Source organism: Apteryx rowi, unplaced genomic scaffold, assembly GCF_003343035.1.
Source record: "Apteryx rowi isolate R43461 unplaced genomic scaffold, aptRow1 scaffold_109, whole genome shotgun sequence".
Taxonomy (NCBI): domain Eukaryota; kingdom Metazoa; phylum Chordata; class Aves; order Apterygiformes; family Apterygidae; genus Apteryx; species Apteryx rowi.
In genome coordinates, this window is record NW_020447297.1 from 174443 (window position 1) to 191603 (window position 17161).

At 47.6% G+C, this 17161-nt stretch overlaps 1 protein-coding gene across 1 annotated transcript in view; it reads left to right on the forward strand.

The window, feature by feature from the left end:
- Positions 1-14696: 14696 nt before the first annotated feature.
- PLCD1 (phospholipase C delta 1) overlaps positions 14697-17161 on the forward strand; it is a 45433-nt gene continuing 42968 nt past the window's right edge. Inside the window, exon 1 of the mRNA XM_026072288.1 lies at positions 14697-14796. Coding sequence (XP_025928073.1) covers positions 14697-14796 — 100 coding nt within the window. The remainder of the gene's footprint in view (positions 14797-17161) is intronic.

A 17161-nucleotide genomic window follows, 5' to 3' on the forward strand; every position in this document is an offset into this window, starting at 1 on the left:
GTCTTGTAKTAACACAATTGAAGTGAACAAATATGAAACAAACCTTTCAACGTAAATTAAAATTAACCTAAAGACGCAGTTAGTGAGATGCTGAAATCGTACCTAGTACCATTGGTCAGAGTTCAGATTATTTAAGTGTCWTCTTTATGCTGAAATTCCTACATTTATGATGAGTAGTTTCGAATAAATAGAGAATCCCAGATCTTCTATCTCAAAATCTCAAGTTATCTCATAATCTCAATCCTTCCTCCTTCTTCATAAAAGTTTTCAGTCTGAARTCAGTGTGAGGCTTGTTGGACTGGTTTAGCTGCTTTATACATCCCCGGCATCTATTGCTTCGTTTTCCGGTGCTGGTCTCCTGAATGGGAGTAACCGTTGCAATTAAAGGTTTAAATTCAGATGTATACATCAACATCATTCAGCCTGAAGATACTCTGGCACGGTTATCCATGGTGATAAATGAGGAATATGGCTGTCCTCCTCTCTCTCTGAACTTTATGATACTGTGTTCAGTGTTAATTACAGTTCAGTCTTGCCTATAAACTACAGCAAACTACTTTGCAAGCAAAATTGTTATGTCCAGTGAGTCCTCCACATACCCAAATAATCTCACTGTCCTTGCAGGGTTGTAAATCCCATTCCTGAGCTTTTCCAAGTTTATCTCCTAAGAGAACCTGATCCTCAAAGGTGCTGAGCTCTGCCAGCTCCCATGGGGCTGTGAGCCTGCAATTCGTTTCTTGGAGGTGGAGTGCCGAGACCTGCCAGGAGCCTGGCAGGAAAATCAGCCCATAGGGAAACGCTGGGTGGAGCAGATTCAGTGGCAGGATCAGTCCTCTGATTCCCAGACCTTTTCCAGGCAGGGAAGGCAACATGTTATCACAAGAACTGTGTCCATCTAAGGAAAGACAGCGCTGATAAAAAAAAAAAAGAATAATGATGCCATTACAAGATGTGAATCATCTGGGTGATGGGAACTGGCATCCCAAATTGATTTTCAGACTCTGAGCAATTCCCAAAATGTAAGACAGCTGAGAATTTTACATTTTCCCGTAYATCTATTAGCAGCTCTAGCATACTCTAATTTACATCAGAGTTGGACACAGAGAGATCAGCTGATCTGAGCATGGCAAGAGACCCCCCTAACAACCAAGCAATGGCCTAAAACAGTAAATAGAATGGGAAAAGGCAGAAAAAAAGTGGTTCAGTGAGCAGCTGGACTATAACAGAAATGTCTGAAAAATTCAGATCCCACTTCTGCAGTAATACGAACACTCATGTGACATTTTTCTTTGTGCTGGTTTCAGTAATACTTCTGCTGACAATCATGGGGAAAACAATATGTAGCTACTAAAGCTCCCTGCTGGGCRTATAACTGCAAAATACTTCTTATGCTCCTGCCTCGTCACAGCAGCAGAAATCCTGCCTCCTTTTTTCAAAGCAAATAAAGCACCTTCTTATTATCTTTGGGAATGGCGGTTGGGAATGTTTCTGTGTGATGAGGAGGGTGTGTGTGAGAGTCCAAAAAGCAAAGGGAGCCAGGAGGCATCTTCTTCTTAAGAAATACTTGGTGATCGGGCTGCGTAGCATTCCTCTGAGATGAAAAGGTACTTCTTCCACAATTAAACAAACACTTGAATCAGGCTTGCAGAGTGGGGCTGCCCAGCAGGTAAACCTCTGCTTCGCTCAGGGTTTGCTGTGATTTATGGCTYGCCACTGAATCGAAACCAGGAGAAGGTTTTGGCTTTGAACCCTGCAAATGCTCTGTGTGCCCTGGGCTGGGTTGTGCGTGCACAAACATTGCAGGAGACGGCAACAGGGCGTAGGCACTTGCAAGACCAAGAGGGAGCTTGCTGGCCTTGCATGGCACAGGTTCAGCAGGCAACCTTGGCGCTGCTGCGCATGGCTGTGTTGGAGGGTGGGTTGGAGAAGGATGCAGGTTTGTCCCCGTGCTGACACTGARCTCCTTCCAAGTTCATATTTACGGCTAGAGAGCAAGTGGGTTAATCAAGGTGTGCCCTGGGTTTAGGACTTGGCCCTTGGTAAAATGTCATGGCACTGCAGGCATCAGAAAAGTGGCAGCTTTCCTTTGGGAAGGTGCCACCAACTCTACCGGGTGTCTCCAGGCCTAGAAATGCCTCTTAGTGAGCTCAGAAAATGATAGTATGGGTAAGAAAAGAGCAGAGTGCTCAAAGTGGGCTTTGCAATTTTTTTTTGATCGAATTAAATGTGATTGTTTTTGTTTGTTGGTGTGTACATTGGTGTTGGAGTATCTTTGGCTGCAAGATGAATTGGTGTGAAGAAAAGGCCTGTCTTAAACAGATGCAGCAAACCGCTGGGTTCATCTCGGTTTTTGCTGTCTTTGCTGGGGGGTGGGGGGGTCTTTCAGCCCGAGGCCAGGCTGTGGCTGAGCCAAGCTAAAGGTGACATGGAGCAAAACCAGCTGTGTGAGGCCTTTGTGCCTTCTTTAATCGGGAGGGGAAGTACTGAAGAGAAAGGAGCAAATTTCATTTCTTGAGTCATGGCCAAGTCTGTGTTTCTTGCCAGCCCCAAGAAAATTCTGGGGCTGAAACTTGGGTTTTGGAGCTTTGGGTCCTTTCCTCCCCTCTCCCTGTTTCGCCAGCACTTGGAGAAGTTCCCTTTAATGCTGCATTTGGCAGCCGGGTCCCATCCAGTAGCTCCCACCCAGTAAACCCAGGCAGCGCACCCTGCGCACAGAGGCTGAGGAGCCATGTAGCAGCTGCCTGCTCCTCTCCCTGATCGAGGTGCCGTTCTCCTCTCATTCTCATTTTTAGCATTACTCTACTCCTTGATCCCCAACCTTGCTCTCCTTCTGAAGTGAGGAGGAGCTTAGGTCCAGGTACAACCATGGGCAGCCTGGGACCGACGCGCTCAGGAATTTGGATCCCCACTCCAAGGAGCCTGGGGAGAAGGCTGCCAGAGATGTGTGGCTGGGAGGTTGTAGTGAATTCCTCACATTCCTCTCTGGCCTGGCAGCATGATTCAGAGAATAAAACCTGTGACAACAAAGGCAGGGGAATAAAGGCACTTCCCAGGTTTCTGAGAGCCATTAAATGTAATAACCTTCAGTGCCCTGAAAGCTGGGAGACACCAAGGTGGGCTCGGCTGTGAAGTTGCTACTGGTGTGTGGCATGCACAGGGTGTCCCAAGGGAATAAATCCAGCTCTTGCTGTAATAAAGTATTTGTGGAATTCAGGAAAATAGTTTTTTTCTGTCAGATTTTGCCTTTGCTGCTAAAARGGTGTGCTCTTCCTCTAACCCAATCAGTGCACGGTAACTCACCTGCTGTAAAATCCTGGGGGAGGCAAAGCACTGTAATCTTTTCATGGGGTAAATAAGGTTAAGTCAGCAATGGGCAGAAGATATGCATTCACCTCACCCACTTACATTGCAGTAAAACCTGCAAGGTTTTACAGCTCTGTTGTTATCTTACTGTAAAAGTCACATTTTTAAAGCAGAGAAGGCTAACCTTCAGTAGCCTTCATGAATTGAAACGGCACCTTACAGATGCCAAGACCAAACTGCTCAGACTAAATTGCACTTATTTAAATTTGATGCCTGTCATCAGTATTGCTTCCGTGAGTAGAGACAATATGCACAAAGCCATGCTTTTTAATTTAAATGATACCRAGCTCTTCCCTTCCAAGTCATGGTTTGACCTTGAAGATGAAAAGCCATAAAGCTGGCTGTGAACAAGTTGKTGGATATAGCTTAGGAGCAAACTGGATCTGTGCTCAGAAGAGGGTAGAAGCAATCAGAAATTCAGACAGCTTTTAAAAGGTAAGTGAAGATAAAGAAACAACCAGTGACAGCCTACCTTAACTACACGTTTTATTGTGAAGYGAATCACTTTCTCAGTGTTTCAGGATGAATGATGACCTTCTGCATTTTTATCAGTAATTTTAAACTTGTCACCCAGCTGTGATGCTGGTTTAACTAGGCAGAGAAGGACTCACCTTAACACACTGTACCTTCTGCATCTGCCAAAGCCCAAACCTGGAATGCAGGGAGCAAAGTGAACCAAAATGAGGATCAGAGACTTAATTCATATGGGATTCTTAAATTGTTCTATTATTCTTAGAATATTGTTTATTAGTGGGATTTTTGCTGTTTACAGGAACCCAGTAGTGCCTCATRCCACCTTGGTTTCATTGTTCTTCCAGACGTATGTGGGTTTCAGCCATGCAAAGGCAAAGGAAACCAAGTGCATATGGCATGTCTGTAGTAGTATAGCTAAAAGGACTGTTGCCTTCTGAAACAAGGCTCTGATACGACCCGTGCTATGTGGTCTTGGCTTTCAGGTGTTTGTTGCAAGGCGTCCCCAGCTCTGACAGCAGCTGCTGTGGTTTCTGATGAATGCAAGGAATGCAAGGCAGTCTGCGAGCACCAGGCTTGCTCTGAGCCCACATGTGGGGTCGAGCCCATCATGGGCTTAGCAATGGTGATGCCTTAGCTTGGGTGGCAGAAAGGTGCTGAAGTGCACAAAGCAGCCCAAATAGCAATGCTTCTGGCCAACTAGAGAAGCAAGAAGAGGGTTACCTAAGTAAGTGTAACTGTTAAAGGTGAAAGAGTTGGGCAAGGTTTTGTGAATCCTTCTGACAGGCACCATTTCTGGTACCACTATGTCTTGCCATGGAGATGACAACATAGCAAGAAGGAAGCACATGTAGATGCTATGAATCACCATGGAGCGGTTTCAAATGCAGAGGATCATCTTCTAATCTCAAGAGATGATGTCAGAGAAACTCAGTCTCAGTCTCCAGCTGGAGACAGTGCAATAATGGTGGTGTTCACAGTGCTACAGAGTACCGTTGGTCCTGTCTTGTTGCAATCATGCCCAGAGCTGCAGTGAAGGGACTACGTCCAGACCACTGTATTCTCTATTTCTGGGAAAAACGTAGCTCCTCTTACGTCTCCCCTGTGCTACAGAGGGCACAGGTGGATTGGCACCTGCAGGTGTCTAAGAGAGGGGCTTAGGTTGGGCAGTGTGGGACACCTAGGAGCTTGTGTTGGGCATGCAGGACACCGAAGGGCTTGTGTTGGGCATGTGGGATGCTGAGGGGCTTGTGTTGGGCAGGGTGGGACACCGAGGGGCTTGTGTTGGGCATGTGGGATGCCTGCCTGCAGTGGGGGCTATAGACTAGTTGAGGAGGGCAAAGGAGTTGCTATAATGCCATTTCCCATCACCACTTTCAGACTCTTTGCCCTTCTCTACCTTTCCTCCCAGGCAAAAACTATCCTGTCCTCATCACCACCGCTTCACTGGAGTTTCCAGTTTGACTCATCCATCCGGCCTCTTGCACCCTCAATTCTGCACTCCGTTCTCTGGGCTGAAAGGGTTACAGGTTTTGCTGGCCTCCTCCGGAAATCCCCCTGCCTTGGGGCTTTTAAGAGGAATCTTAAGTGTCCTGCCTGCTGGGAACTGACCTCACTCATGAACACATCCCCTGGGATGGTGCCCCGTCCAAGTGGACATCTCTTGTCCGTGGGTCTGCCACTGGGATGTGAAGGAACAGCCAGGCTCCTGGCATGGAGGCACTAACAGTCCTAGTACTAAATTGTTTTTCTCCATATGTCTCCCAGATATGTTACTGTCACACTGGGACTTTTCCTGTCTGTCTGTGGAGCTGCCTGGTTTACACCTGCAGAGGGATGAGGTGCTTTGAGTCCTCCAACCACTCCACCAAGTGTTTGCATCAAGACCACCCTAAATCACTGGAAACAAAACCAAACAGAACAATAACTGCAAACTTCCCCCAAATGTTCAAGTAGAGGGAAACTTTATTTTCCCTCACTGGATTTCCTCTCTTTCTCCCCCTTTGCCAGCATCACCCTTCTACTTTTAAAAAATATCTAATTTAAGCGTAGGAGAAAGGCTGTAGAGAATCAGCTCAACTCAGTCAGAGCCTGGGGACAGGGCGAGGTTTTTTTTCTGATTTCTGTCTTGCTGTCTCAATTGCAAAGCTCGTAACTTTTCTTCTGTTTTGAGCTCCTGCCTCTGTGAGCATTTGTGGTTACAGCTTCTATTTCTATGCTGGCAACTTTTGACCTACTTTTTTTTTTTTTTTTTTAATGAAAAGAAATATTCCCCTTCCATCTCGGTCCCTAAAAGCCTTTTAGACCTAGCCCTCGGGCACTGGCTTCTGTTTAGGGCTTTTCCCTTGATTTGGGGGACTATCGCCGCTCGGGATTAATCTGCAGCGCTCGGTGTCTTCTCGCAGGAAGGGAGCGGAGCGCGGCCGAGCAGGCGCCTGTGCCAGCGGCAGGAAAAGAGGCACCGCGCCGGGCAGCGGCGGGGGCAGAAGCGGGAGCGCGGGCGAGCGCGGTGCGGACGGACAGATTTCAGCGGGGAGGAGCGCGGGCGAGCGCGGTGCAGACGGACAGATTTCAGCGGGGAGGAGCCCGGGCCGGCGCGGCGCCGGGGCTCGGGCGCTTGGCCCCAGTCGAGGCGCTGGGCAGGCGGCGGCGTGTCCGTGCGGGAGGGAAATGCGGGAGGAGTCATAGCAGAGAGGCATTTCCAGCCAAGGGGAAGGAACCGGCCTCTGAAGGGAGCTGACAGCGGGGATTACTGGAGCAGAAAGCAGAGGGAGCCTCGCGGGTCTGGCTCCCCCCTGCCCCCGCGCTCACATCTGGGCACAGCTGTTTCCTGCAGCCCTTCTGCAGCTGTACATTATTTTGCAGCAATGGAGTCGAATGGCAGCTTCCTCGCTTGCAACAGTAAGTCAAAGAAATGTTTTTATATTTCAGCTCTCTTCTATCTCATCCCAGAACTTTCTTTTTCCTCCTCCCTCCCCCTTGTCCTCCTTGCCACCCCAGTCCCCCCATGCAGCATGCAACCAATGTTACAGGAGGATGATAAGTGATTTTTCTTTGTTATTAGGGTTAGCTGTGTTGGTAGCAAGGGTGCGTTGTCTGATGAAAGTGTGTGAGTCCCGAAAAGTTGATCCAAATCTCCTCCCCTTTTTGGTGAGACTGAGAGTGGGACGGATGCTCAGCTGGGTAAACTCTTGGGGCTCGGGGGAAGACAGCAGGGCTCAGACAAATCACCCCAGCTCAGGAGCTGCCTCCAAGACTCTATAATACTCAATAAAAGCCAAATACTGTTTCTAAAAGGAAGGAATCCTTCCTGCCCTTCCAGCGAGTGAGACTTAGTCTCAATCAGTGCTGAGACTGGGAGGCTTGTCTCATAGACAGGGCAATCAAACATCCCTTATTCCTTGGTCTGACTTTAATATATTGATTTATTACATCTTTCTTGTATTTTACTCACTCTGATGAGCAGAAACAATCCAGGGCTGTACACAGCTATCACAAACGGGTTGAAATGGAATACTGTGATCCTACAGAAATAGGAAAACTCGACAGTGCTTATTTTTTATTTTATGAGATTGTCATTTTCTTAGTGTAGATGTGCTATAAACAAAAATAAAAATAATTAAATTAATAGAGCAATAAGTGCTTGGCCTTAAATATAATCAGTGAGCATTACCAGGAGAAATGTGGAAAGACTCCTCCAGGCTCAAGAACTCTTCCCTCTGATTTCACCAGATGCTAGAAATCTGAGAGGAAGGTGAAGCAGAGGTTAATGTTAACCTTTTTGTAGGTATATCATTCATTATACAACCACTGGGGAAAGAAAGCTAGAAATACATCTGGAACTATTAGAATCTTTCCTATTCTGGCTTGTAGGTCATTTTTCAGTGAGTATTATTAAGTCTTCTGGGGTTAGGAACCAACAGGAATTCAGTGGCTGTTTGTTATTCCGTTTTCCTGTCTGAAGCAGAAAAATATACAAGTGTTGGATGAGCTAAGCTTTAAAAAAAATTATTTACTGAAATTCTTTGACACATAGGCTCACAAGTGCCAAAGTAATTTTGGATGCCCAACTATGTAGACAAAAAAGTTGCTCACATCTTTATTTGTTAGCACGATCAGACTTGTGCTGTCTAATTTCTCTGAAATTACTTGGCTGCTATGGTTTATGGATGTGGCTATGGCTGTATGCTGAGACTCCCTTTCTTTCCGTCCAGTGAAGCTATAACRTTAATAGCTGTATTTTCTATGTCAGAACTAACCACATACCCAAAATTCTGTCTCAGTAAAATATTTGACAGTGAGCAAAAGACTTCTTGAGATATCCTCGGGTAGCRAAAGTGGGTTTTACTGTAGATGGGAGTGTGTGAAAAGTTTACAGAGCTTTTGTTGACTCTGCATTTGGATGAAGATCTGAGACCTGGGATGAAAACTAAGCCTGATCCCGTCCGTTTTCCATAGAGTCAATGCAGCTACTTTAGTTTAGTGGTCTGTGCCTTTTATTTTGAATGTGTTTGAATCAACCACATGAGCTTCTTGTTGCTTTTTTTTTTTTAATAGAGAATCATCTACATTTATTATACAATAAGTCTGCTGGGCTCTGTAGGCAATTAATAAGCTTTATCTTGACTCGTGAAGCTGGCACGACCCTGAACTGTGAGCCCTTGTGCTCACAGAGATTATAGAAAGGCTAATTTGCACTATGCCTTATTCTTATACACTGCCCTCTTCATCTCAGACACTGCGTACATTGTGCCGGGAGAGCCAGAGCCCTGCAAAGGGGACGCGCTCTGCGGCAGCCCGGAGCCCGGCGCGAGCATCAGCAAAGAAATCTGTAGAATCCTACAGAGCTGTCCACTTCCTCATTCCTCCTGTCAGCCAGTCCCAAGGACTGACTTCTGCTTGATTTAAATTTCCAAATGAGTCATCTCCACCTGCCCTTAGCCGGGAGTCCGGAGGAGTCTCCTTCTGGGACCTGCACCCGTGGGTGGAGATGCTGCTGCTGGGGATCAGCTGGGATCTGCTTTGATGAAGCTGGGAACATTGCTGCTCTCATACCCACTGAACAAAAAGCTCCTTGCACACCCCGCTTGGCAGATGATGTTACCGATGCATTACATGGGAGGCTTTTGAACCACAGGATTACTACTAGTGCAGGAGAGTTTGCCATAGTGACACTTAGCAGTACGTTAACTGTGCAAGTTGGCCCTATTTTCAGTCAGGACAAGTAAAAGTTATCTTGGGACTTTTCTGTTTTTACACAAAGACTGCTAGACTTCCAGTCTGAGCGCTGTTTTTAGTAAAACTGAAGCACACGGTTGGTTTTAAGGCCCTCTTGCCAGTGTGCAAGGCTCAAACACAGATGAGTAGGGGCAAATAGATGCTTCGGAAAAACAGATTACAATGAGGAACTGAGAGAGGGAGAAGAAGGAGATGCAGTCACTTGGAAAACTACTGGAGATAGCTGGGATGAAAGGATAAAGCCAAGTGCCGGAAGAAGCAAGGAGAGGTGTGTGGGGAAGAGGTGGCTTGGGAAGATCTGAAACTCTGCTGACTGGATGGGCAGCTCTGGGAGCCAAAAGTGTCCATGATGTGGGAGCAAAGTATAGTTTCCCTCACATGGAGGTAGAAATATATAAACAGGTATTTATGAGAGAAAGCCGCAGACAAGCACATAGGTATTTGTGAAATAGCAGGTCAGGGGCTGCAGGACCTTCAAGAAGCTCTTCTGAAGGACTATCATGGCACTACCGCTGGGCTAAACACTGCAACACCCAGGGCAGATTCAGCTGGCTAAATGMAGGTGTCTGTGCAAAATCTTAGGCTTATAGGGACTGAGACAGGTGAATTGCACTCCATCTTTCTGCTAGCCTGTTTTCAGTGTGTTGTAGACATCTGAATATAGGTGAGACTAACCCCTAGCCCATGTGTCTYCTAGGTCCTTACTGTAGGCCGAGGGTCTCAGTCCTTACTCAAGCCCACTAGGATGGAAGGCTGCAGACCTTGAGTTAAACAGGGAGATTTCACTTTTACTTTATTCAGACAGAKAAGATTTTGCCACAGTTTCTTCTAAACTGAGATCCGTCAACATCCTTAAATGAGCCAATATAGAAAATGTGTCTGCAGAAATTCTCACGCCTTGGACTGCCCCTYACATGGATGCCTTTAAAGCCCTTYGTGGAGATACAYGCAGCGAGTCTCACTGGCTATTACTAGTTAAATTTAGAGTGCTGAAATTCCAGATAAATCAGTCAGGAAAAACAAAAAAGATTTCTTCCTAATTTTGCATAATTTAATTAACCTCTCACCCTCCCCCTGYCCCACTGGTACTGAATGGCAAGAGTAACCTGCATTTGGGTTGCTGAGAAAATTTTAGCTCCTGATGGAAAAGTTGAGAAAAGCTGTAAGTGACCTAAAAAATGGAAACTGGAACCCACCTAAAATTGACTTCAGTTTTATGAAGAGAAGATCTTCGTTAACACATGTCCAGAAACATGACTTAACGCATAGCTAGAAGTTATGCAACAAAACTGCACARGTGCTCCTCGCTGTTGGTACTGGTCCTATCTATCAAGGTGGCATTCTCCTATTAAATTACTTTCCTCCCACCCTTTTCACACCAATGGCTGGAAAAGCTGTAAGGTACTGCGGCCCGTGTAATTTCTGGTGCCTCTYGCTCTGCACCAAGTCTCCCTGTGTGCCGTGGTGGAAGGATCAGTGCCCTTCGGTCTGGTTTTGAGCTCCTGAGTGCTATGAACTTTAGTTAGGAGTTTTGCCTGGATTTCATCAGGAGCACACGGAGACAGCGCTGGCTTTGGATGGGTCACAGCCAGTGCTGTGTGTGGATACAGGCATCTTTGGAATGACCTAGAGTGGCAGAAATATTTATGTAGATTTTCACAAATAAAGGTCACACTTCAAACTGGCAGTGAAACATCTGAACAGGCAACCTGGCTCTGTTTCTAATRGACAGGGCCAGGGCTCTGCACCATGTCAGCGTACTCCCTGGCATGGGTTTGGCCCATGCAAGCTAGCATGCTCCTGGATGCTGATGGCATGGGCTAGGGACTCTTCCCAGTAGGCAGTCTGGATTTGGCCAGCCTATTTTGAGGAAAGACGACATAGCCGTGTGGACTGATCTGAGCAGAGCTAGAGAACAGGCTTCACTTCCCAGAGACCTTACAAACTAGGCAAGACAACCGAAGCATAAAGGGCCTGAGAAATATTGGTCTGGTCTCAGTGCACCAGAAACCTATCCATCATGTGGCTTTTTGCCAGCATCCCAGCAGAGGAACGTTTTAGGCACTGATTTGAAGAACAGCCACGACATGCTGCTTGCAGGGAACTCCTCCTATGTGAAATAGCAAGTTTCACCCTGCTATCACTTGGCTGGACCTCTCAAGCACCCTGCAAGGGTAACTAGCAGGCAAGAAGAGCCAGCGTAAGGAAGAGACAGGCTTGTTGATGTGGCTGCCTGCTTTGTGGAGAAGCCCATTCTCAGTGTCACCACAAGGTGGAACTTGGTACATATCACATAGACTGAAGATGCATCCATGATAAACAAGCAGAAGCATCTTTGGCCTGAGATGCCCCAACATTTATGGTCCCAGCACCCACTCCCTGCTCCCAGCTCCTGCAGAGGTAGCGAGAAGGGCAAAGCTGGTGCAGAAGAGCCAGTGGCATTTCTTGGTGGTAGGTAGAAACTGGCTAATTATACCAGTGATTTGGAAAAGCACAGGACAAACCAACCAATTTCTCTTTGCTTGAGAGRTTTTGTACATTTCCTAACAGCCACCACTGCCCAACGCTGCAGCTGGTTGTGCTTGTTTCCAAGCAGCCAGTGCACCGAAGGTACCACTCGTCCTCCATGTGCAATGCTGCAGATGTAATGATCGTCAGATTTTATTTTCCATCAGGGAGTAACACCCCATCACCCTAAYGAGCGATGGCAGGTTGTTACGTTACTACAGACCAGCTGGACCATGACTTTTCCAAATTGTCGTTAATTCTGGGTGCAGCTGGATCAAGTGGTCTCGTGCTTGCTGAGGGCTGGGGATACATAGGGCCAGACACTGCAGTTCAGGTACTGAACACTACTGCTCTTTTGTAAATAATCGTATGGAATTTCACTGTGGAGGAGCATGGGAGGGAAGGTGAAACTGCAGCGCTTCTTCAGAAAAAAGTGTCATGTAAAATAGACATCATTTCTTCTTGGTGACACATAGAGAGCAACGTACAACCTTAGGTCTCTTTAATGGAAAAATCTCCCCCTAAAATGAGATGTGTGTGTGTTACGTAAACCACCAGAGGCATTATTAATCACTGTGCAGTAATTTACATCATGTGCCTGATGCAATGGGGAAGTGGTGAGGTCACCACCAGCATGAGTGTTTTCATTCCAACCCCAAACTATCACAGGTTTGGGCAAATCAGCAGCTGACTTCTGCCTTCTGCCATGTCATTTGTGGTGTGAAGAGACTCCAGTCAGCCTTAGGACTGAGTCGTGTTTGGGGTTGCCTAAAGGTGGTGGCAGTGGGGAGACCGGTTCCAGCCCTAAAGAGCTCCAAATCAATCTGCTTCTTCCTCTGTGAAGTGGTAATAGAGCTTCCTGAGCTCCTTTGCATAGGGAAGTGATGGAGATTAATTCATGGCTTTTCTGGAAAATTATCTGAAAAGAAGCCTGAGYGTTATTAGTTTTCTCACACAGCCCATTTCCTACCAAGCTCTCCAGCCTTTCTTTCTCTCTCAAGTGCCTGATTCCTTGATTTCAAAGCACTTCACTAACTTTGTGACCATGTTCTGGCATTGATTTKTGTTTGCTTCATGAGTTACCCCTCTGGAATCAATAGGATGATTAGCAAAGCCCTGATCTCAGTACRTGGACGTGAATAACTCTGCTCATGTGACTGGTACCATTGATCTCAGTGAGGTTGGTCATATGGATAAAATTGCATGCTTGAGTCCTTGCAGGCTTCAGACCTAGTGAGGTGTTATGTGAGTAAGGGTGGGAGAATTTATCCCAAAGCCATTTGCAGGAATCACTTCCTTCAGCACAGGCGTGTGACACCATGTCATGTAACATGTAGCAATAGCAGAGAATGGCCTGTAACATGCAAYGTTACACATATCCACCAGGCTTCGTTTATGAGATATTCCAATGTCTTTAAATGACCTCAAGACCATAATAAATCCCAATCCGTTGTTTCCCAAAGCAGGGCATTTTTAGCCTGATGCTGTCATCTTTGGTTTAAAAACTGATGTTCCTGCCTTCACTCTCCAAAGTCCTAATAACAGCACCACTTTCTATTCTGGAGACCTCCCCAAAGTCAGTAAGCGCCCAACCTGTGCTTTGTGTGTGCGCAGACTTCGGGGATAAGTACAGCAAAATGTTCTCTGAGAGCCTTGGAGGCTTTGAGCAGCCGTGCTGCTGGCACTGTTTATAGGAACTAATAGGAAAATGAAGCAGAGGGGCTCAGYGTGCTCCCGAATGGATCCCTATGGGAGATTAGCTGCTGCCGGGCTGGAGAGCTGGATGCACAGAAGCAAACTATTTTGCCAGAATGCAAGTACAGGAGATGACTCTCTTCCCCACTCCTTAAATAGATCAGTTGTCTCCAGCACAATGTGAAATATGGAAAGTGCTTGGAGACTACTAGCTAATAAATATCATCTTGCCATTGCATCATGCTGCTCACCTCCTCGCCAGGGCACGAGCGAAGCCCGCAGCTCCCAGGGGAGCTCTGCAGAAATTACAGCTCCAACATCCAACCCTTGTATGTGTAGAGGGGTCAGAAGAGATGGGCGGCGTTTCCTCAAAGGCCTGCCCACTGTCTGGTTAGCATGTTTGGCAAGAAAGCATCCAGAAAGCACCCTTAGTCTCCTGTTCTGACTRTGGTTTGTAGTTGCTCTGTGTAAATAAGGCATGACTGCCTTGTACTGCTGTGCCAAGACCATGAAGGGGCCCTGCCTCATCCCCAAGGAGATTTGTATATGAGGCATATGTCAGGGATAAATTTTTTGATCCCGTCCTTGTGCTGGTCAAATAACCCAGTGCTGAGTGCTGATCTGTGAGCATTGGTAGGGCTTCCTGCAAAGCGGGTAGAAAGAAGGGGAAGATGGGTTCGGCTAGAGACGTCCAGAGGCCCCTTCCAACCTGAGTTATTCTGTGCATTCAGTGGCTTGTTACAACCACTGATGGAGACTTTTCCCTGTGCCAAACTGCAGTATAAATTTGGACTACAAGCATAACCTCAGAGCTGGGCTGAAATGCAGGGTGACTCACCCGAGTCACGCAGGAAATCGGTGGCAGAGAACAGGCTCGCAAGTGCCTTAGGAAAACGCTCTTCTCTAGCTGGACGAAAGAAAATTAAAACACCGTTTACAAACAACTTTCGGGCTACAYCAACCCTGGCTAAAAGGTGCTTTCAGCCTCTTCTTCACATTTCAGAGGCTACGAGCTGCACAACAGAGCAGCCAAGGTCTCTCTGGGCAGACGGTGACAGCTGACAAGCCCTAGGTGCTGATGAGGGGCACGAGTGACATTTGGGAACCCTCCAACCCCTGGAAATGATGCACAAAAGTTGTATGGCTGTAGGAAAGCTTGCTCCTTCTACCTGGGCAGCTGCCAGCAGGCGCCTGGGTGTAATTTTGCAGCCAGCGTGTGCGGCCGGTGAGCAAGTGGGAGGCGAGACTTCCCACGGTCCCACCCCCGCCGGCCTCTGCCCTCCCTCCGCRGCTCCTGCTCCCAAGCCTTGCTTGACGGCGCGCACGCCGGGTCTCCTGGATGCGTGGGAACCCCTCAGGGGCTGTTTGGGCCCCGGTCCCTGCCGGCACCCGGTGCCTTTCCCCGACGCCCGCGCTGGACCATGCAGTGCTTCCGGAGGCAGCCGAAGCGCAGCGTCTCCCAGGAGGACATCCTGTGGGAGCAGAGCCGCAGAGTGGCCGCGCTGAACGGCACCAGGCTGGGTAAGGGGCAAGGCGGCCAGGTCCTCAGCGCTCCCACGCGCTGGCAGCCGCTTCGTTTCTGTCGCTTTTCTCTGCAGAGGCACTGCTCCACCCTAAAGGCAGCTCCAAGGTTATTTTTAAACTCCTGAGGTTTCTTTTCCTTTTCTTTACCACCCTCCAGATGCGCAAACCACTGTGTTTGAGGCATCAAAGAAGGTGGGACCTTTCTGGCAAAGGGTCATTTTCCAAATCTCCTGCTGGGCTTTCTGAGCTGCTGCTGATGGCAGGGTGTTTGGATACGGCAGTGCCCTTTTCTGGGCTGATTTTCGGACTTCTTGGTGGTGTGTTGCCAATTGTTTTTAGAGCCTGAGGAACCACTCAGAGGGCTGCAGTCAGCGGATGAAAAGAAACAGGAAATCCAGGGAGTTTCATAACTTCTGCGCCTGGCTCTGAACTGGGTCCTGCTCACTGGAGTGACGGCCCAAGTGGGCGGTTGGAAATGGAAAAATCTCCCTTTGCCCATGGCAGTTCTTTGGATTTTATCCGAAAGGCTCGCTGACTTTAAAACCAGCCAGCCTGAGTTATGCCTGGTCTTAAACACTTGGTGAGAGAGGGGGAGCAGGCAGGAAGAGGCTTGTTTTATAGCAGCTGTAAATTAATGCGTTTATACCAGACCTGCAGATCTGTGAGTGAGCAATGCAGAAATACAGACTATCCCTGTCTCTTATAAACATGGTCCGAGTATCTCCCTAAGAACTCAGAGTCTACCTGCTACTGTGACAGCTAGTGTTTTATTCTGTTTCCTGCTTGCTGTAAAGCTGGGATGGATATTGCAAGTGCTAAAATTTTTAGTGTCTTAGTGTCTAAAGCTTCTTTGTGCAGGATATTAATTTCACGCTCACTGCAGTGCTGTGTGCTTAAGGCTCTCTTGTCTTTGTCAAAGGCAATCTTCACTCTGAACTTTATGGTACATGAAATATATTCTGTTTGCAAAGTGYGTGACTGATATTTGGGGGAGGCGGAGTGGCTCTTGAAATGTACATTGCAGTTTTGGGTGCAAATATGTATTTTGTATATCGTAGAGGGAGCTAAGCAAGATGCAGCCCTTCCACAAGTTTCAGGCAGGATTTGGACATCTAGTTCAGTGTGCCGATTGCCCTTCTCATGCCCAGTGTTGTTTTATAATTGGAAATCAAAATCCTTGTCCCACTGCACAGTGTTTTTGGATCTTTAGATGTGTATGACAACTCAGGTTTCTCTCAAACAAAAGTTTCTACATCTGTGAAACATAGCTCGGCAGAGCAAACCTCATCCGCTCAGTGGAGCGTTAGGGGGYGACTCAGGAGTAAAGACTAAAATGAGAACTGGGAAAAGATGTTTTTTGGGGAAAGCAGTTCAAATGACCACCTGAGAGTACTGTGCCACTGATTTCTCAGGGGTGTTTGTGATTCCCATATTACCAGATCAGAGCCTCCTATTTCATCTCTGACCTAACCAAGTCATTATTATCTGCCTTTTAGACTGGAACAGAGAGGTGAAGTGACTTGCCCAAGGTCATTTAAAGAGTCTGCTAGGATCTTGGTGTATGAGGCAGGGTCCAAAACAGTAGCCATCCTTGCAGGCTGCTTTAGTCGTCTGAACTTGAACTCTCACTGGGTGGACACTGAGCAGGCCTGAGACGTGCCTTGCCCACAGGACCCCCACTGTCTTCTGGGCACACCTGTGGGTGGTTTAGTCTGTATATTGGGTCACTGCCAGCAGAGGTCATCTCTGGGTGACTGCTGCCTATCCGAAAGGCCCTGCTGGGGTACCAGCTTCCCACATGAAGGGAATGATGGAGCTGCTGACACCCATCATGTCCTCTCCTGGCCAAACCCGTCATCTCCTGGAGGTCATCATGTCTCCATTCCCTCCTTGGCTTCTCCATATGCCCTCTGATTCAGACTCCCTGCAATTTTGATCTTTGCCATGCTTTCACCACACACCTTCTTTCTTCATCTTTCTCTTGCACTCTTGCAAAATGCTGTGGCCTCCTTTGCTAGGTCATTTTACCTGAGTGGTGTCTCAGTGTTAGAGTTTGACTGCAGTGGGAGGCTCAGGAAAACAAAAGCATGAAGCTGTCAAGCCCTTTCTTGAGCAGTGATGTGTTTTAAGCACCCAGGAGGATGGTCCTAGCTGGCTGTGAAGGGTCCGGGGTGTATTATTGTCATTTAATTCTTCTCTCTCATGGAGAGCCCTGAGGCTGGCACTGGAGGACGAGTAGCTGGTTCAAGAAGAAGCTGGATGCCCCAGTGTGCCTTCCTGCTGGCCTGGTCCATAGGCATGTCAGCCAAGGACGGGTGAGAGGGCTGCTCCCAGCCCATGGCTGGATCCTCTGAAGAAGAAG